Below are 18,624 nucleotides of genomic sequence, written 5' to 3'. Positions count from 1 at the left end.
AAATTCCTAGATATATGCAACCTACCAAGATTTAATCATGAAGAATGAAACTCTGAACAGACCTATGAGTAAGGGAACTGAGTCAGTAAAAATAAAGTCTGCCATCGAAGAAAAGCCCAGTAGTGGATGGTTTCACTGCTGCATTCTATAAAACATTTAAAGAAGACTAATATAAATTCATCTCAAACTCTGCCAAAAAATTGAAGTGGAAGGAATACTTCCAAACTCATTTTATGAAGCTAGCATTACCCTGATACCAAAGCCAGAGAAGGATAATACAAGAAAAGAAAATTGCAAGCCAATATGCATGAAAAATATAGATGCAAAAATCCTCAACAAAATATTAGCAAACTGAATTAAACTGCATATTAAAATAATCATTCACTATGATCAAGTGAAATTTATCCCTGGGATGCAAAGATGGTTCAACATACACAAATAAATAAATGTTAACAAAATCAAGGATAAAAACTATGTGATCCTCTCAATAGATGCCAGAAAAGCATTTGACAAAATTCAACACCCTTCATGATACAAAATCTGAACAGATAAGGTAGAGAGAGAATGTACATCAACACAATAAAGGCTACATATGATAAACTCATAGCTAACATTATATTCAATTGTGAAAAGTTTAGAGCCTTTCCTCTAAGATCAAGAACAAGACAAGAAGGCCCACTGTGACCTCTCCTTTTAACATAGTACTGGAAGTCCTAGCCAGAACAGTTAGGCAAGAGAAAGAAATAAAATACATCTTAATAGGAAAGAAAGAAGTAAAATTGTCTCTATCTGTTGATGACACAATCTTATATAGAGAAAAGCTTAAAGACTCCAACAAGACACTGTTAGAAGTGATAAATGAATTCAGTAAAGTTGAAGGACATGAATGCAACATACAAAAATTAGTAATGTTTCTATGTATAAAAATGAACTATCTGAAAGGAAAATTAGAAAATAAGCACATTTACAATAGCAGCAAAAAAATTAAAATACTTAGGTATAAATTTAATCAAGGAGGAGAAAATCTGTATATTAAAAGCTATCAAAAACTGATGAAAGAAATGAAATAAAACATTAATAAATGGAAAGATATCCTGTGTTCATAGATTAGAAGCATTAAAATTGTTAAAATGTTCTTACTACCCAAAGTGATCTACAGATTTAGTGCAATCTTTACCAAAATTCCAATGTTATTTATCATAGAAATAGAAACAACTTTCCTTAAATTCATGTGGAACCACAGGAGAACCCAAAAAGCCAAAACAATTTTGAGCAAACAAAAACAAAGCTGAAGGTACCACACACCCTGATTTCAAAATATATTGTAAAGCCATTGTAATCAAAATAGCATCAGACTAGCACAAAAACAGATATATCAACCAATGGAAAAGGAGAGAAAACCCAGAAATAAACCTACGAATTATTGTTCAGTTGATTTTTGATAAAGATGCCAAGAATACACAATAGAGAAAGGATATTTTCTGCAATAATGGTGTTAGGAAAACTGGTTATCTGCATGTAAAAGAATGAAATTGGATGTTTACCTCACACCATGTTCAAAAGTCAGTTCAAATTAGATTAAAGACTTAAAATATAAGACTGAAATTAAAATTGCTAGAAGAAAACATAGGGGAAAAGTTCCACAACAACGATCTGGGTAAAAAAAGCAAATATAGACAAATGAAATTGCATCAAACTGAAAACCTTTTGCACCGCAAAGGAAATAACAGAATGAAGAGATAATACACTCAATGGAGAAAGATATTTACAAACTCTGATAAGGAGTTATTTCCCATAATGTATAAGAAACTCCAATAACTTAATAACAAGAAAACAAACAGCCCAATTAAAAATGAGCAAAACCAGCCTGAGCAAGAGCAAGACCCCATCTCTACTAAAAAAATATAGAAAGAAATTAGCTCGACAGCTAAAAATATGCACAGAAAAAAATAGCCAGGCATGGTGGTGCATGCCTGTAGTCCCAGGTACTTGAGAGGCTGAGGCAGTAGGATTGCTTGAGCCCAGGAGTTTGAGGTTGCTGTGAGCTAGGCTGATGCCACAGCACTCTACCCTGGGCAACAGAGTGAGACTCTATCTCAAAAATAAAAATAAAATAAAATAAAAACGGGCAAAGGATTTGAACACACATTTATCAAAAGAAAACATACAAATAGTTAGCAGGTATATTAAAAATATGCTCAGCAACACTAATAATCAGGGAAATGCAGATTAAAACTACAATGACATATCACCTCATACCTGTTAGAATTGCTCTTATAAAATAAATGAAAAGTAAGTGTTTGGGGGACCAGGGTGGGGAAATGCTCAGGTTACTTCACACCAATCTCTGCTGCCACTGCCAGACCTGGGCAGGGTGATTGCCCATACCACGGCACACCAACTGCCCATGTCAACCACAGGGAAATTGCGAGACGCAGGAGAGCGGCAGTGTTAAAGGCTCATAGTGCATCTGCCCCTCTCCTACCAGTTCAATCTTCCAGAGTAGGACTCAAATGCACCTTCCAGGGATTTCTCTCTCTCTTCACTGAGCAATAGAGTTCCCACCAGAGAAGAACAAGTGTACCACAAACTTATATCTCTTGAGCTGAGAGAAGAGGCTCCAGATGAGAAGGAACCAGAATAAGTGCTCCAGCAACATGAAAAAACAGGCTGTTTTTACACTCCCAAAGAATCACGATAGTTCTCCAGCAACTGACTCCAAGCAAAAGGAAATTATTGAAATCTCACATATGGAATTCAGACTATAGATAGGAAGTAAGATCAATGAGATTGATGAGAAAGTTGAAAACCAACCCAAAGGAAAAAAAAATAATTCAGGAAATCAAAGAAAAAATCACTAAGGAGATAGATAATGTAAGAAAACATATAACACAATTCATAGAAATGAGTCATTTAGGAAATTTCAAAATACAGTATAAAGTTTTAAGAACAGACTAGACCAAGCAGAAGAGAGAATTTCAGAGCTTGAAGACAATACTTTTGAATTAACTCAGTCAGTCAAACATGTAGAAAAAAGAAGTAAGAGGAATGAACAATCTCTCAGAGAAGTGTGGGACTATGTAAAGCAAACAAATATAAGAATCATAGGTATCTTCGAGGGAACAGAAGAAAAAGCAAGCAGCACGGAAAACCTATTTGAGGAAATAATTGAGGAAAACGTCCCTGGTATCACTAGAGATTTAGATATCCAGATTCAAGAAGCTCATTGAACATCTGAAAGATTCATAGCAAACAGGACATCACCAAGGCACATAGTCATAAGTCTGGCCAAAGTCACAGTGAAGGAGAAAATACTACAAGTGGAGAGAGGAAAGCAAAAAATAACTTACAAAGGAAAACCCATCAGACTGATGACACACTTCTCAGCAGAAACCTTATAAGCAAGAAGGAATTATGGTCTCATTTTTAGTCTTCTTAAAACAAAATAACTGTAAGCCAAGAATTCTGTATCTTGCAAAACTAATTTTCAGAAATGAAGGAGAAATAAAGTTATTCCTGGACAAGTAAACTCTAAGGGAATGTGTCACTACTAGACCTGCCCTACAACATATGCTCAAAAGTTATACATGGAACAGAACAATCAATATCCACCAGTGTAAAAACACCCAAAAGTTAAAGCTCACAGCTCTTATAAAACTGTAACACAAGGAGAAAACAGAGCAACTTGGTAACAACTAACATGATGAACAGAACACTATCTCACATATCAGTACTAACATTGAATGTAAATGGTCTTAATGCCTCGCTTAAAATATATAGCTTGGCTGATGGATTAAAAAAAAAACCCCAAACCCAAATATATGCTGTCTCCAAGAAATCCATTTAACTTGCAAAGATTCTCATAGACTCAAGGTAAAAGGATGGAAAAAAATATTCCATGTAAATGGAAACCAAAAGCAAGCAGGAATAGCTATTCTCATATCAAATAAAATAGACTTTAAATGAACAATGGCAAAAATAGACAAAAACAGTAATTATATAATGATAAAGGAAGCAATTCAACAAAAAGATATAACAATCCTAAATATATATGCACCTAACACATGAGCTTTCAGATTCATAAAACAAATAGTGCTAGAGCTAATGAAAGAAATAAAGAGCAACATCATAATAGTCAGGGGCTTCAACATTCCACTGACAGAACTGAACAGATCATCGAGGCAGAAAATCAACAAAGAAATGATGGACTTAAATGGGACTCTAGAACAAGTGGACCTAACAAACATTTACAGAATATTCTACCCCAAAACTGAAGAATATATTGTTCTCATCAGAAAGTGAAATATTTTTCAGGATGGACAAAACAAGTCTCAGCAAATTTAGAAAAGTGGAAATCACACCATGTGTCTTCTCAGACCACAGTGGAATAAAACTAGAAATCAATTTCAAGAGAAATTCTCAAAACAACACAAATAGATGGAAATTAAACAACCTGCTGCTGAGCAATCCTTGGGTCAAATCTTTGATGAAATTAAGATGGAAATCAAAAGATTTTCCAGTTGAATGACAAAGACCACACAAGCTTCCACAAACCTCTAGGATAGAGAAAAAGCCGTGCTAAGAGTGAAGGTCATAGCCTTAAATGCCTACATCAAAAACTCAGAGAGATCACAAATTAACAACCTAATATCATACCTCAAGGAACTAGAAAAAGAAGAACAAACCAAACCCAGAGCTAGCAGAAGAAACAAAATAGCAAAGCTCAGAGAAGCACTAAACGAAATGGAAACAAAAACAAACAAACAAACAAACAAAAACAATGCAAACGATCAATGAAACAAAAGTTTAGTTCTTGGAAAAGATAAATAAAATTGATAGACCACTAGCTAGATCAACCAGAAATAGGAAAGAAAGGACTCAAATAAACTCAATCAGAAATAAAAAAGAGCAACTGATACCACAGAAATACAAAATATCATCTATGACTACTATAAAAACCTCTATGCACACAAACTATAAAATCTAGAGGAAATGGATAAATTTATGGAAACTCCCAAACGTGAATCAGGAAGAAACAGGAATCCTGAAGAGAACAATAATAAGTAGCAAGTTTGAAACAGTAGTAAAAAATCTCCCAACAAAAAAATAGCCCCCGAACAAATGGATTCACAGCATAATTCTACTAGATCTACAAAAAACTATCACATATCCTACTGTACCTTTTCCATAACATCAAGAAGGAGGGAATCCCCCTTAACTCATTCTATGAAACCAATATTACCCTGATGTCAAAGCCAGGAAAGGGCACTGTAGAAAAAGAAAACTACAGACCAATATCCCTCATGAACATAGATGCAAAAGTCCTCAACAAAGTAATAGCAAACTAAATCCAACCCACATGAAAAGGACAATTCGCACCATGGTCAATTTCATCCCAGTGATGCAAGGAATGGTTCAGTATATGCAAATCAATAAATGTAATTTACCACATAAACAGAATTAAAAACAAAAACCATATAATCATCTCAATAGATGCAGAAAAAGCATTTGCTTGGCAGTTTTCATTAAAGGAAAGAAGAAAACAGCATTAAATAAAATCCAGCATTCCTTCATAATAAAAACTCTCAAAAAACCAGGCATAGAAACTGTGGGTACACACACACACACACACACACACACACACACACCATGGAGTACTACTCAGCCATAAAAAGGAATGAAATAATGTCTTTTGCAGCAACTTGTATGGAACTGGAGACCATTATCCTAAGTGAAGTATCTTAGGAATAGAAAAGTAAATACCGCATGTTCTCACCTATAAGTGGGAGCTAAATGAGGGAACATATGTTCATAAAGGGCTGTAGTGTACATTGAAAATTAACAAGAGGGAAGGGTAAAAGGGGGTTGAGGGATAAAAATCTACCTATTAGGTACAGTGAACACTATCCTGCTGACGGGTACAATGAAAGCCTTGACTTCAGCATCATACAATCGATATACGTAACAAAAAACACTAGCAACCCCTAAATTTTTTTAAATTAAAAAAAAAGATAAATGTTGGCAAGGATGTGGAGAAGAGAGAACTCTTGCACATTGTTGGTGGGAATGTAAATTAGGACAGACATTATTGAAAACTCTATGGAGGTTCCTCAGAAAACTAAAAAATAGAAATACTATATGATCCAGCAATGCCACCTTTGGAATTGGTATATGTCTTTGCAATATATACTTTGGTATATAGCCAAAGGAATTGAAATAAATATGTCAGAGGGATATCTGCACTCTCTTGCTCATTACAGCACTATTCACAGTAGCCAAGACATGGAATCTACCTAAGTGTCCATCAACAGATGAATGGATGAAGAAAATATGGTACATATGATATGCATAATTGAATACTACTCATCCTTAGAAAGAAGTAAATTCTTTCATTTGCAGCAACATGAATGAAAGTGGAACACATTAAGCTAAGTGAAATAAACCAGGCACAGAAAGACAACTCATATGTAGAAAATGAAAAAGTTGACCTCATAGAAGTAGAGAACAGAATAATGATTACCAGATGCTTGGTTGAGGGGAGAGGGGGGGTGAATGGAGAGATGTTGGTCAAAGAGTACAAAGTCTCAGACAGAAAAGAGAAATAAGTTTTGAAATCTACTTCATAGCAGAGTAACTATAGTTAATAATAATATATTGTATATTTCAGATAACTAAGAGAGTAGATTTCAAATGTCTCACCACAAAAAAGTAAGCAAGGTGATGGCTATGTTAACTAGCTTGATTTAATCATTCCACATTGTATACGTATATCAAAACATCATATCATCATCATAATTGTATACACTGTACCCTTTAAATGTAGACAAGTATGATTTATTTATTTAAAAGAATAAAAAATAGCATAATAAAATAAAATAACTAAAAAAAATTTTAAAAGAATCTCCAATCCTAAATTTTCTCATGTGCCTACTAAAAATATTTTAGAACCCTCCAGAGACTCCAAGCCCCTGGATTTATTTCAGTTGGATATTCTGTACATCTTGTAGGTGTATCCCTGGTCAGGAGTTTCATTTGAATTCAATAATACCACGTTCATTCTCTCAGCAAGTGTCAGCTTCATCTGTTCAGAGATCTTAAGTGTGACCCACCTACCACAAGAGAAACTGTGGGTTAGCATGAAGGAAAGGGACATTGGAGTTATTCCCTGCCTAATGTCATCACTTTTAGTGATATGCTGCTGCCATGAGGTCTGTGACATCCAGGTTACCATGTATGTGCACACGTGTAATTCATGAAACATAACCTGAACTAGGACCTATCCAAATCTCTATCAGAAGAGGGATGATTTTCACAACAGCTATTGTTTGCCTACTTTCAGAATAGCTGCCTGTTCACCATTAAACATCTACTGATGTTTGCAGTCAAAGTTACAGAGAAGTGAAACAAAACTTCCTTTTGTGACTATCATACAACTTTAGGGTTTAGCTTACAAGAGCAACAGATGCAGAGAGCCGGCAATAGTACTACGTGGCTTGTGCTCACCTGAAAAGTGAATATAGCTTTCATTTTAGGTACACCATCATTGAAAACCCAAACACATTTTCATCTGAAATAACTGGGACAAGGTTGCTTTGCTGACCTAGGAGTAGCCCACCTAGACAGCAGCACAGCTGTCACCCCTGATTACAGATACTTTGAACCAAGGGAAGTGTTGTTCTTGAGAGAGAACTGAAAATAATGAACAGAAGTATTGACTCTTCTTACTAACCTCATTTTAGAGGTTATAAAATTAATGTTTCTTGAGTTCGAATTTTATTGAGACCAGTATTCTCTCACTGTCATTTTAAAATACAAATGGGAGACCACAGCTACATCATTCGCCCTGTCTGTGTACTTATTTCTGTCCACCTGTCATCACAGAGTGTCAAGAATCAAGTGGGGAAATATCCTCTCTTGCCACACTAACTGTACCTAACTGCACTCCCAGGAGTCCCTCATTCTCAAATTTTGGGGTGCATAAAACCACCAGGTAAGCATGATCCACCTTTATGACTTTAATTGGTGGCAATTTAAAATGATATTTTTATATTTACAAACAATATTATAAAGTTGAGTGTAAAATTGTGCATGATTTTTAAGGCAAAGTATTGGACTTCAGATATTGTAATTGTAGGGGGGCAGTATAGATTCTCTTCCCAGAATCCACCACTTAGGGTTTAACTGACACAGCCTCTGTTGAAGGAGATATTTAAGCAGTATTTATGCATCTGCTAGCACTTGGCAAAACCATAAACCATGGTAGAAATGTGAAATGTTTCTGTTACAGGAGTTCATGTACATGTGGTCAATGACTCAACATCATTATGAAACTCATCCTTGTTCCCTTTTTCTCCTAGTGCTGTACTTGCTCCCCACCATCTCACCTGTACAAAACACCTGCTACCCAGGGCCACCCGGGGCTTGTCCTAACTGTCCTCCCAGATGTGTCCTTTTTAGAAAGAATTCCAGTCTCCTCCTATTTCTTTCACAAACCCTTCAAAACTTTCTTGTTTGGTGTCCCCTTCTCAGTGCCCACTGCTTTCTAAAAACAGCAAAAATGAATTAACCTGCCCTTCTGCATTACCAGATGTAAGCTTATGTCTTACCTGATGTGTAATGTACTTGAATTTTAGAAATGTTTCTGGCATTGATGAAAAGGTGGTTCTAAATAATTAGCATATCAGGCTCTGTGTGGCTATCCAGGGGATGAGACCATTTGAGGAAGTCAGTTCTCCTACACAGGCATGGGGCTGGTTTTTGAGAGGTTCTAAACCTTTTCTATAAAGTACCTGCAGAGATGTTACCATAAAAAAATGTTCTCATATTAATTTCAGAGAATTCATTCTCACCTGGTACCATGTCACCTCTGGACTTTGTACACCACTTTGGCAGCTGAGACTGGGGCAATGAATGGAGTTAGTGCTACCAAGAAATAGGTATTGCTTGTGTAATGTCGGGTTCTCACAAGATGCGTTTGTCTGGAGCTTAACTTCTAAGACCGTCTTGACACAACAGGCCACATCCTGGGGGCTCCTAGGAGATTAACAAGGTCACGTGAACATAGATATTTTATCCACGTAATAAAGGATTTGGGAATGTTTCCAGATAGGAATGCATTGGAACGTACCTAATCCTGGGTCTACAAATATATGACCCAGAAATATTCATCTCTGGGGTCAAAAAACGAAGGGTATTCTTCTCCTGAATGATGTAAGGAGAGCTTTCTGGAATTTCCTCTAATGGATCTCCACTCTGAGGTTGTAGGTACCACTGGACATCAGACAGGTCCTTACTGCCCCCGCAGGGCAGGTGTTCAGGGCCTTGTGTCAGTAAGCGTTGACTTCTGTGATAGAAATGTGATTTCTGTGGCTCTGGCAAATCACAAAATAAGACAAACTCTTCACCACTCCTTGAAGAATATATCCAAAGGAGTTTTCTGGTGTAACAATCTGAAAATCACAATAAACAAGACAACACAGAAACACATTAGAAGATGAAACTCTAACCTATATTTACAAATAGTACTTGATTTGGCAAGAGATTAAGTTTCCTTGTGTGTCTTTCTTCTTCACTGTGACCACTTCATCAGGGAAAGGAAGCGCAATTTCTAATTCCCTCGCAGTGGACGTCAGCATGGCCTGTAGCACCCCGGTTTCCTGTGAGAGATGGCTGAACCATTGCTCGCTCCTCCTTAGCTGTGCTCACCAAACACTCAGCTGCAGTTACTGAGTCCCCCATTAATGCTTAGTGTCAGCTGAAAGCTGTTCACATGCCATACTTCTTCTCCTACTCTCTTTTTAACAGTAGAAAGGAAAAGCTCTGTATTGATATGTCACACTGCTGATACATCTAATTATCTGTCACTTTAAGCTTTGACCACAAGACTCGCAGTGTTAACATGAAAAGTGAAAACTCCTACCTGAAATATTAAGTCCTTTCATCCTCTCTCCCGCGACAAGACAAAGAAACATCCAGCCCAAATAAAGCATTGTTCTCCCCCGTTCCCGTCATCACTTCAGTAACTTTGTTCTGGGCCAGAGGAGAGCAAGATGAGAGTCAGAGCTCCGCCCTGAGTATCCTCTTCATTTCTGTAAATCAAGAAATGGGAAATGGAGAAATCGGAACCAGCAACCAAAATACAAGTCACACAGGAAGCTTTGAAAGGGCAGGTCCTACCCAAATGGGCCTTCGCATACCCACATACCCATACTTCGTGTGGGTATTTCCAATGGCGTGTAGCAATCCTTTATCTGTGTCATTTCTTACACAGTTAAAGGAGGGAACTCATCTCCAGCTCACGGCATCCCTTGGACCTATGCACAATACAGTGTGTTCTTTTAATGCCATTTTTTCCTTCATAGAATTCTTTTCTTTTTCATGTTCTTATCTAGTATGTATATTTCTATGAGTAATTTGGAAAGAGTTAAGTTTAACTTTTCCTGAAAAGATGACCCAGATTGAATGAAAATGTCAGATTCTTCACAGTTAGGGAAGCTGGAGCTATAGCTCCTGTCTACTAAATGTGAGAATGCCTGCATATCACTGGTTTGTATTAACTGCTGGAGAATAGAGGAAGCCTGCCTCTCCCTGCCCTAAATAAAAAAGGGAAAGTTGTCCCTGGATGGCATCACTACCAATCTTCTCAAATAGAAAGTGGAGAATAGGTCACCCCAAGAAAGAGAATCAGAGCTGGGCTGTGTCCATGGTGCTTTTATACCCTTTGTTGATTGGGTGGTCATGGTAACTTTCAAACCACTTACAAGAGATGAGAGATGAGAAGCCTGGGTGGGTAATATTTGATTATTATTTCATTTTGTTTTAGGTAGAAACTAAAAGTATTTAGCTACAGAACAGTTTTGTTGCATCTCTTAGAATTCTGAACTATTATCATTAACTTAAAAATAACTTATGTGTAACCCCTGGGGTAATAGTAAGTTCCTCCAGAACTTTGGCTAAAATTTCCCACTAAAACACTTCCACACTGTCATAGGCTCTTTAAGGCAAGTGGGGGGGCAGGGTAGTAAATGGTACAGTGCCTGTCCTCAAGGGTCTATCACAGTATGGAGAATATAGTAAAAGAAACAATTATTCTGACACTCATTAAAGCAATAAGGAAGACTTTACTCAAGACTATTGCAATACAGGTATTGACTGCAATAGGAGAGAGAAAGCAAGTTCACCTTCCAGCATAACAGGATGCCTGGGAATTTATAGCCAAGGATCAGGGTGGGGGTTAATGGATGGAAAATTACTAAGACACATCAAGGAAACACATTTCTTTCTCAATGCAGGACTTAGATATCAAGGGTGGTGGATGAGGAACTTGTTCAGATATTAAGAGTGATCAGATTCCAAGGGTGGATGATAACTTAGCAGGATTTTTTGCTAAGACTGAGCTGGGCAGGGCAAAGATAGGACAGGTGCCAAGGCTGAGGCCTAATGGAGAAGAAGGCTGGGGACCTGACTAAAAGTTGCCCAGGGGAAGAGTCCTTGTCAACATAAACATGCAGATGAATCATTACAACAAAATGCAATAAAGAAACAAAGTGCAGTGATGACAGAAAAGAAAAAAATAAAGAAGGAAGAAAAGAAAGAACCAAAGAGAGGAAAGAAGGAAGGAAGGAAAGAAGGAAGGAAGGAAGGAAGGAAAGAAGGAAGGAAGGAAGGAAGGAAGGAAGGAAGGAAGGAAGGAAGGAAGGAAGGGAGGGAAGAAGGAAGAAAGGGAGGCAGGAAGGGAGGAGAGGAGAGGGAGGGAAAGTTATATTAAATATTATATGGCCACTCTAAAAATTACCTTTAAAAATTGTCTCCTCATAATATCCCTGATTTTTTTAAGCTGTTGACAAAATCAATCTCTTCCTTTCTTTCTCTGTCTGTATCTCTCCTCTGCATCTCTCCAGGCATGGAAGTGTCTCTCCTCACTCCTTCCTGTGCTCTTTGGCCATTCTTGCAGCCCCAACCCCAACCCCGGCTTTCCCAGGACCTTCCTTTCCAAGTAGCTCCATGTTTTCTCATAAAGACATACTTAGCTTTTCTCACCTCATAAAATTCTTCATCTGTAACCACTCCCCCTTTCCCCCCACCACCACACACACATCCCGTCTCCAACATCTTTAGGATGGAGGAAGTAATTTCAATCATTCTAAATTAGTTAGTGATTAATGTTTCTCTAGCAGAAACATTCAGTACGAGGCGTCTCGGGGACGGAAGCGGAGCGTTCCCAGGGCAGCTGCGTGGGAGGCTGGGGCAGCGCGGGGTCCGCGTGTCGGCCGCATGGGTGGGGAGTCCGCAGTCCCAGAGGAAGGGCAGGCGATGTCCCCGGAGGAACATCGGCCCTTAAGAGTGGGCAAGGGCCTAGGGAAAATAAAGAATAACAAACCTAAAAGGAAGGCAAGCAGCAGAGCGGAGACCACTTTGGCACCCAGGACAGAGGGAGTCTGGCGGAGACTAGACATCAACGTCAGCAGCTGCAGGAGTCGCAGGGGCAAGACTGAGAAGTATCCCGGGTTTGCCCCTGAGAGATGAGCAGCAGCAGGGTGAGGTGATGGAGGCTTCGAGATGAAGAGAGCAGAGGAGGGAACGGGGAGTGTGGGAGAAAGCGCTTTGCACGGCTGCCCCGTGCTGGGAAGCCAGCGCTGTCGCTGGTGTTGAGGATGAGAGCGCTTTGGGCAAGATTCCCCTGCGAGGGGATGAGTCAGCCTGCCAGCGGGGTCAAGTACAAGTGACAGTGAGGACGGAGGGCATGGACTCATTTCTCCCGGGCGAGAGGCCAGAAGAGATGGGGTCCCCGACACCGCGGAGAGATTCATGTGGGTCGCAGGCAGGCGGAGCCCGGCAGAATGAGGAGCTCTGCCCAGCCCCCTCTGCCCAGGTGGGAGCTGCGAGTCCAGGGCGGCTAACCTTGCAGTGGGCTGAGAGCAAGGGCCTGCTCAGGGGAGAAGGAAATGAGCCCTGCAGAGCATGGGGTTGGGGACGGGGTGGGGGGCGCTAGGTCACTGGGTTCTTTATCCCCATTGGTTCTTCTTACAAGGCCTGCAAGCAAGGAACCAGGCAGGATGGGCAACTGCCTTTAAAGATGCTGTCTCCCCCCCTTGCCTTTCCTTTACCCCTGAAAGAACGTCTTCTCCAGCTAGAGCCCCCTGTGACATCTTCCTAAAAAGCAACGCTGAGAACTTCATTTTTATGCTAAAAACTCCACCAATTCCCAGCACCCATGAAATAAAGAGCTGATTCCAATGCACCATGTACAAAACCCTATAGGATTTCTTCCTCACAGAGACTTTCCCTGACCACCTGGATGAAGAAGCCCCTCCCTCCCTCCTCACCAGAAGCCATCTCCCCTGTTACTCATTTTGTATTACTTTTGTCCTTGCACACATTATTGTCTGAAAATATTTTATTGCTAAAACTTTTCCCCAACGAAAATATAAGTTCCGTGCCAACATAAACAGAGTCTGTCTTTCTGGGCTCTGCATCCTCTCTCCAGGAACAGTGCCTAGCTAACAACAGGAGTCCAGTAAGTACTTGCTCAGAATTTAGCCACACTACAGCAGAATTGTTTCATATACCTGTTTCATATTCCATGTCTGCCTGTCCAAGCCTGTAGTAAATTGATTACCAAGACACTCAGTGGTCTCCAGCCCTCAGAATTCCCATCCCAACCTTGAGATGACAGACATTCCCTAGTAATGCACCCACCTGCTGACCTTGGACCTCAGGCTGCCTGGGGCTGATTCCAGTCTGCAGCTTTGGCTCTGGGACAGTGTTTTTCAAATTATCTTGATTTTAAGACTAACCTAAAACACTTCTTACAAATGCATATTTCTGGGCTCACCAAGGACTCATTAAATCAGATTCTTATGGAGAAGAACAATGGAATCTATATCATAAACAAGCATCAGGGCAATCCCTATGATCCAAGAGACATTTTTGGGAAGCCCTGCTCACGGACAAGCGTAGAACTTGGAGAAGTGGATCAGCGCTAAATTCTAGTAGCTGTTTTCAACACTGTTGGCAATCGAACAACACATGGAAAAGCCCATTCTGGAAATCTCACCCACACCTTAGGGCTTGTCATGTCTAATTGTTCCCAAAGCATTTTCCAGATGCATTTTTTGAAAATCATATTTCTTTTATCAGAGTATGAAGATTTCCCTTCAGTGAGTCAAGGCTATACCTTCAACTATCTTCGGGAGGAATAATGAATTAAAATTCTCGCTAACCAAAGGTTTTGACGGGAGAAGGGGAGGAGAGAGAAGAAAACGCTGGAGCAGGCAGGTGTCAACAGGGGATCTGAGGCCCAGAAGAGGAATCTCACTGTCAAAGGCAGACTTAAACTACTTTACATGGAGAACACATGTGCAAATAGAGATTTGGTCTGGTATAATAGTAACAGTATTTAACTCAACTAATTTTATTATGATTCTCACAGGGTCCATGGTAGCTATATACCCCATTGTCTACGGATAAGAGAAAATGAAGGTTGTGGTGCCTGCCCTCAAAGATCTTAAAGTGAGTAGTTAAAATGGGCATTCAAATTCAGTGAACATCTTGAATCCCTCTACTCTTAACTATTCCTGTAAAATGCTCAAAGCGCTATGGATGGGTTTATTTTATAACACCTGTTTTTTAAAAAGTGAAAAAACTTTTTTATAAAAACCCCATATATATGGAGATGTAAATTATACTAGTGAGATAACACATCTGGTATTCTAAAATATGTCAAGAAAAGTAATTGTATTAGCAATTCATTTTGAAAATTATTTAAGCTCTTTTCCCAATTTATATTTTTGGGTTAGGAAATCTAGTGAAACAAAATGTACTATTGTCTTACCTTATTTCCTGTTCTTAAGACATAAAAAAAGAGGAAGGAACTTCAAGTCCTTATTTCAGTGACTGCCGGCTTTTTGTAACTGAAGAAAAACATGTGAGAATATCCATTTTCAAAGAATTCTACTATATTTCTTCCTAATCAGAGGGATACCTGCAGAAGACACAATAGCCATTTAACTCACACACTTTGAATTAATTCTACCTAGAGAGAAAAAAAGAAAATCTTTGGTATTTTGTAAATGACCATTAACATTGTGAAATGCGTGGTCGTACAGAGGAAAATCAAATAAACTACCTCTATCAGTAGAAGGAAATGCCCTCAAGATGAAGCATATAAAACTCTTCTTCGACCAGCCTCCTTGACTAGATAAGGTTTGTGGTTGGGTTTAGTTGAAAGAGTGAGTAAGCCTGTTTCCTTCACAGGAATTTCCTGTAAAGAATATTAACATCAACTCATTTTCTCAACTGTGGGTTTTTTTTTCTTCTTGTAAAACTAACCCCCAAAAGTGTAACCTTTAAGATAAAAAACTAAAGCTTGTTTTGCGATTAACTTTTTAGTTCTGAAAAAGAAAAAAAGATCTTTCCAATACCACTTATATGAAGCAATAATTTATTGATACAGAGAGGGAAATAAATTTAAAGTCTATAATTGCTCAAGGTTTTTCATACCTATTTATTAAAGAGAACACTTCAGAAAAGAACATATAATTAAGAAGTCCATTGTTCCTTTGACAGAGCAACTAAAACCACTTAACACTTAGAGACCACGCTGGTCATAAAGAGTTTCATCTAGAAAACATCTTGGTTAAGCCTAGATATCATCCTCCCTCAAGAGTCTAATATCCTAATAAAGATAAGCCTGATATAGCTTAGCATATTGTAGGGGTGAGGGGAAACTTCCTCTTCACCCCAGAAGGTTCACTGAAAGATCAACTCACAATAAGGCAGATTAATAAGAGAAAGAGATTTATTTACCATGTGCATGGGAAAAATCACAGAGTGATTACTCAATATACCAATGGAGTACAGAAGTTTATATAATCTCATTTTAGAGGGGCAGCGGGATGAGGAATATAGGTAATTCCATTTAGGGACAATAAATGGTTACTAGGGAGGATGAATAGATACTTGGGAGAATGAATGGATGGAGAGAAACAGATTGCCTTGTAAATGATTCTCTTTGGAAATTTCATTAACCTGAGAGACAGACATTATATTTAAAATGATTTGGGTCAAATCTGGTTGCATTCTTGATCTGCTTTCCTGTAATATATTGAGATGACAGGGAGGGTAAGGGAAGTCAATTGTTCTTTTTGATGGGTCCAGATGGACTGACTACTCCCATCAGTAGCAATACAAGGGTATGCATTTTAACCAGATTTTCTCAGGCCTTTTTTGGATACCGTTAGTAGTTAACTATTTTGTGAAACCCTCCTGTAAATATCCATTGCTGAACATGCAGAACTCGGGGGGCTACAGCCGAGGGCACCCCTCGCTCTGGCCCATGTATGCAGTTCCACAGTGCACTGAAATAACCCGGGAAACAATATCCTCCTCTGTTTTGCATCTGTTTCCTCTGTTGCGCTTCTTTTTAGGATGGGAAGAGAAACATAAACTCCTGTCCCAGTTAACGTATCATACAGTTAGTGTCGCCAGTAAGACGTTCCTAGACACAAAGAACTACGCTTTGAATTCCACATAACCATCTGCCTTTTTTGGCACAGTCTGACCAAAGTTCCTTCTGTACACACGAGGCCAGTATAGGCAACTTCACGTTTGTTTCAAATACACCGCTTGGCATTTTGTTTACTTGGCGTTTACGTGAAGTAAACACTCCTTGGCGGGAAGACATTTCTTGGGAGTGGCTGCAGTAGGGCCATGTCGTTTACTCACTAAGGTGAACTGTAGGTAATTTCTGTGTTCACATTCCATTGCTCTGAGGTCTTTGACTTTCTCCCCAAGGAGTCACTTAAAAAGAGACTGAGCATCATATCAACCTGTTGTAGCATTTTCCATATATGTGTTCACTCTTAAAATGCAAATAAAACCTGCTTCCCTTAGAGGGTGCTCATATAATATGCCAAAAAAAAAAAAAAAAAAAGCCCCTTCCAAAGCCTGCTGATCTCTAAAGACCTTTAATTCAAAATACTCTTTATACCAAGGAGTCATATTTTGGGGTGAAATTTCTCAAACTCCTTCAACATCAAAGCTCCAAGCTATTTCTACATATAACTGGACAATAACATAAATTACAAATAAAAACTAACTTTACTTTGGGATGAAGTGTAGAAGACGAATTAGCAACTATAGCCAGGAATGAGCTCCAAAAATGTATCCACCACTGATCATGAATTTGCCTACAATTGCAGGGGGGGTGTTAGGGTATTTTTTTAAGCTAATTGCAAGCATGGTGAGAGGGAGCAGTGGAAAATACACTCCATGAATGTGAAGCTCCAGGCCCACAGAGCACGTGCGAATAGCACCAAGGATAAGAATAAGGGCAGTAGACCTGGGAAGTTTGGGAGAGGTATGGTTGGGTGGTGAAAAAGGCTAAAAATAAGATGTTGTTTATGACAAGTGTTCAATAACTGTCTAGTTGAACAAAGTCAATTGGGGTGTGGGAGCTGTCCTTGTGAGGTTTTGGAGATCCAAGGGGCTTTTGCTCAGTTCTATAAAGTCAATGTCAACTCCTAAAAGCAGTCTGGTCATATCTGAAAATATGCCATTCCAGTCAAAACCTTGCTTGGTAAAAGGACCAGTGTCTCCAATTGTGTCTTGTTACAGAAAACAGATTCTTACTAAACTTATATAAATAACTAGATTGCCACAAAATAAGAATACTCATGGATAGTTTCCCAATCTTGGAGAAAACGGGTGGAGAAAAAGGCAAATGTTTCAACTTTGCTCACAAAGGTATATTTTACCCAATTGCTGTAAGATATAAATAACTCAAAATAAAAAAGTTTTCTTGACTCTGGAAAACAAAATATAAAAAGAATCAGCAATGTTTCAAATAAAAGTTATTACGAATCATTTCAGTCTTCTACCAATTCAGTTCTGTGTAATTAATTCTTGTTCTGCTTGATGTTGGGTTAGCAAACTTTATGAATGCATCAGTTTATTAGTGCTCTGGAAGTTTTTACTTAGTTCAGTGATATGATTTCCAAAGTTATCAAAAACCTGCATTCATGAGTATTTGCCAGGGTTCTTTTCTATGAATCTGGAAGAAAAAGTAATTTTGGACTGTAGCGAATTATAAACCAATTTTTGAGAAGTATCAAAGTAAAATAATAACTGTGAGTGACAAAAGACTTAGAGTATCCATAGTTAAAGATGTGATTGGCAAGGAAACTTGGTTATTTCTGTGACATTTAATACTTTAACATAATAACCATAATTATATTGGACAAGACATATTAAGACATATCAAAATTTTAGGAATCTCACATAATTTTGGGACACATATTAATGATGTATCCATACAAATATAACTCAAATTCTTATTTGGCAATGCTTCCTGTACAATTTTAACATACCAAATAAGCTTAATATGTCTGTTTTGGACTTCCAGGGGTTCCTTTTGGAAAAGACTTAATTTTAGAATTTGAAATTTGATTTTGGGAAGTAAGTCAAACATTAAAGGTTTAAAACACTTGATCAAAATAGGATCACAGATCCCTGAAAAATAATGGTCATTCATTTTTTAGCAGAGATAAAGTTCTGAAAAAGGGCAACAAAATGTTTTATGAGTTGTCTCTTTAACACTCTCTACCCTTTTGGGGAATTAAAACC

The 18,624-nt window shown here is 38.5% G+C and overlaps 1 protein-coding gene across 1 annotated transcript in view; it reads right to left on the bottom strand.

Annotated features, from left to right (window-relative positions):
• The window catches only part of LOC123637270 (interleukin 18 receptor accessory protein), a 37,280-nt gene extending 22,434 nt beyond the window's left edge, over nt 1-14,846 (bottom strand). The window contains exons 1-4 of the mRNA XM_045550324.1: nt 14,834-14,846; nt 9,920-10,088; nt 9,128-9,449; nt 8,850-9,033 (exon numbers count right to left, since the gene is read on the bottom strand). Coding sequence (XP_045406280.1) covers nt 8,850-9,033; nt 9,128-9,449; nt 9,920-9,989 — 576 coding nt within the window. The 5' untranslated portion in view covers nt 9,990-10,088; nt 14,834-14,846. The remainder of the gene's footprint in view (nt 1-8,849; nt 9,034-9,127; nt 9,450-9,919; nt 10,089-14,833) is intronic.
• Between the last annotated feature and the right edge of the window lie 3,778 nt (nt 14,847-18,624).

The sequence above is a fragment of the Lemur catta genome, chromosome 4 (assembly GCF_020740605.2).
Source record: "Lemur catta isolate mLemCat1 chromosome 4, mLemCat1.pri, whole genome shotgun sequence".
NCBI classification, from domain to species: domain Eukaryota; kingdom Metazoa; phylum Chordata; class Mammalia; order Primates; family Lemuridae; genus Lemur; species Lemur catta.
Note: the sequence above shows the minus strand (reverse complement) of the source record. Positions and strands in the feature narration are given on the sequence as shown.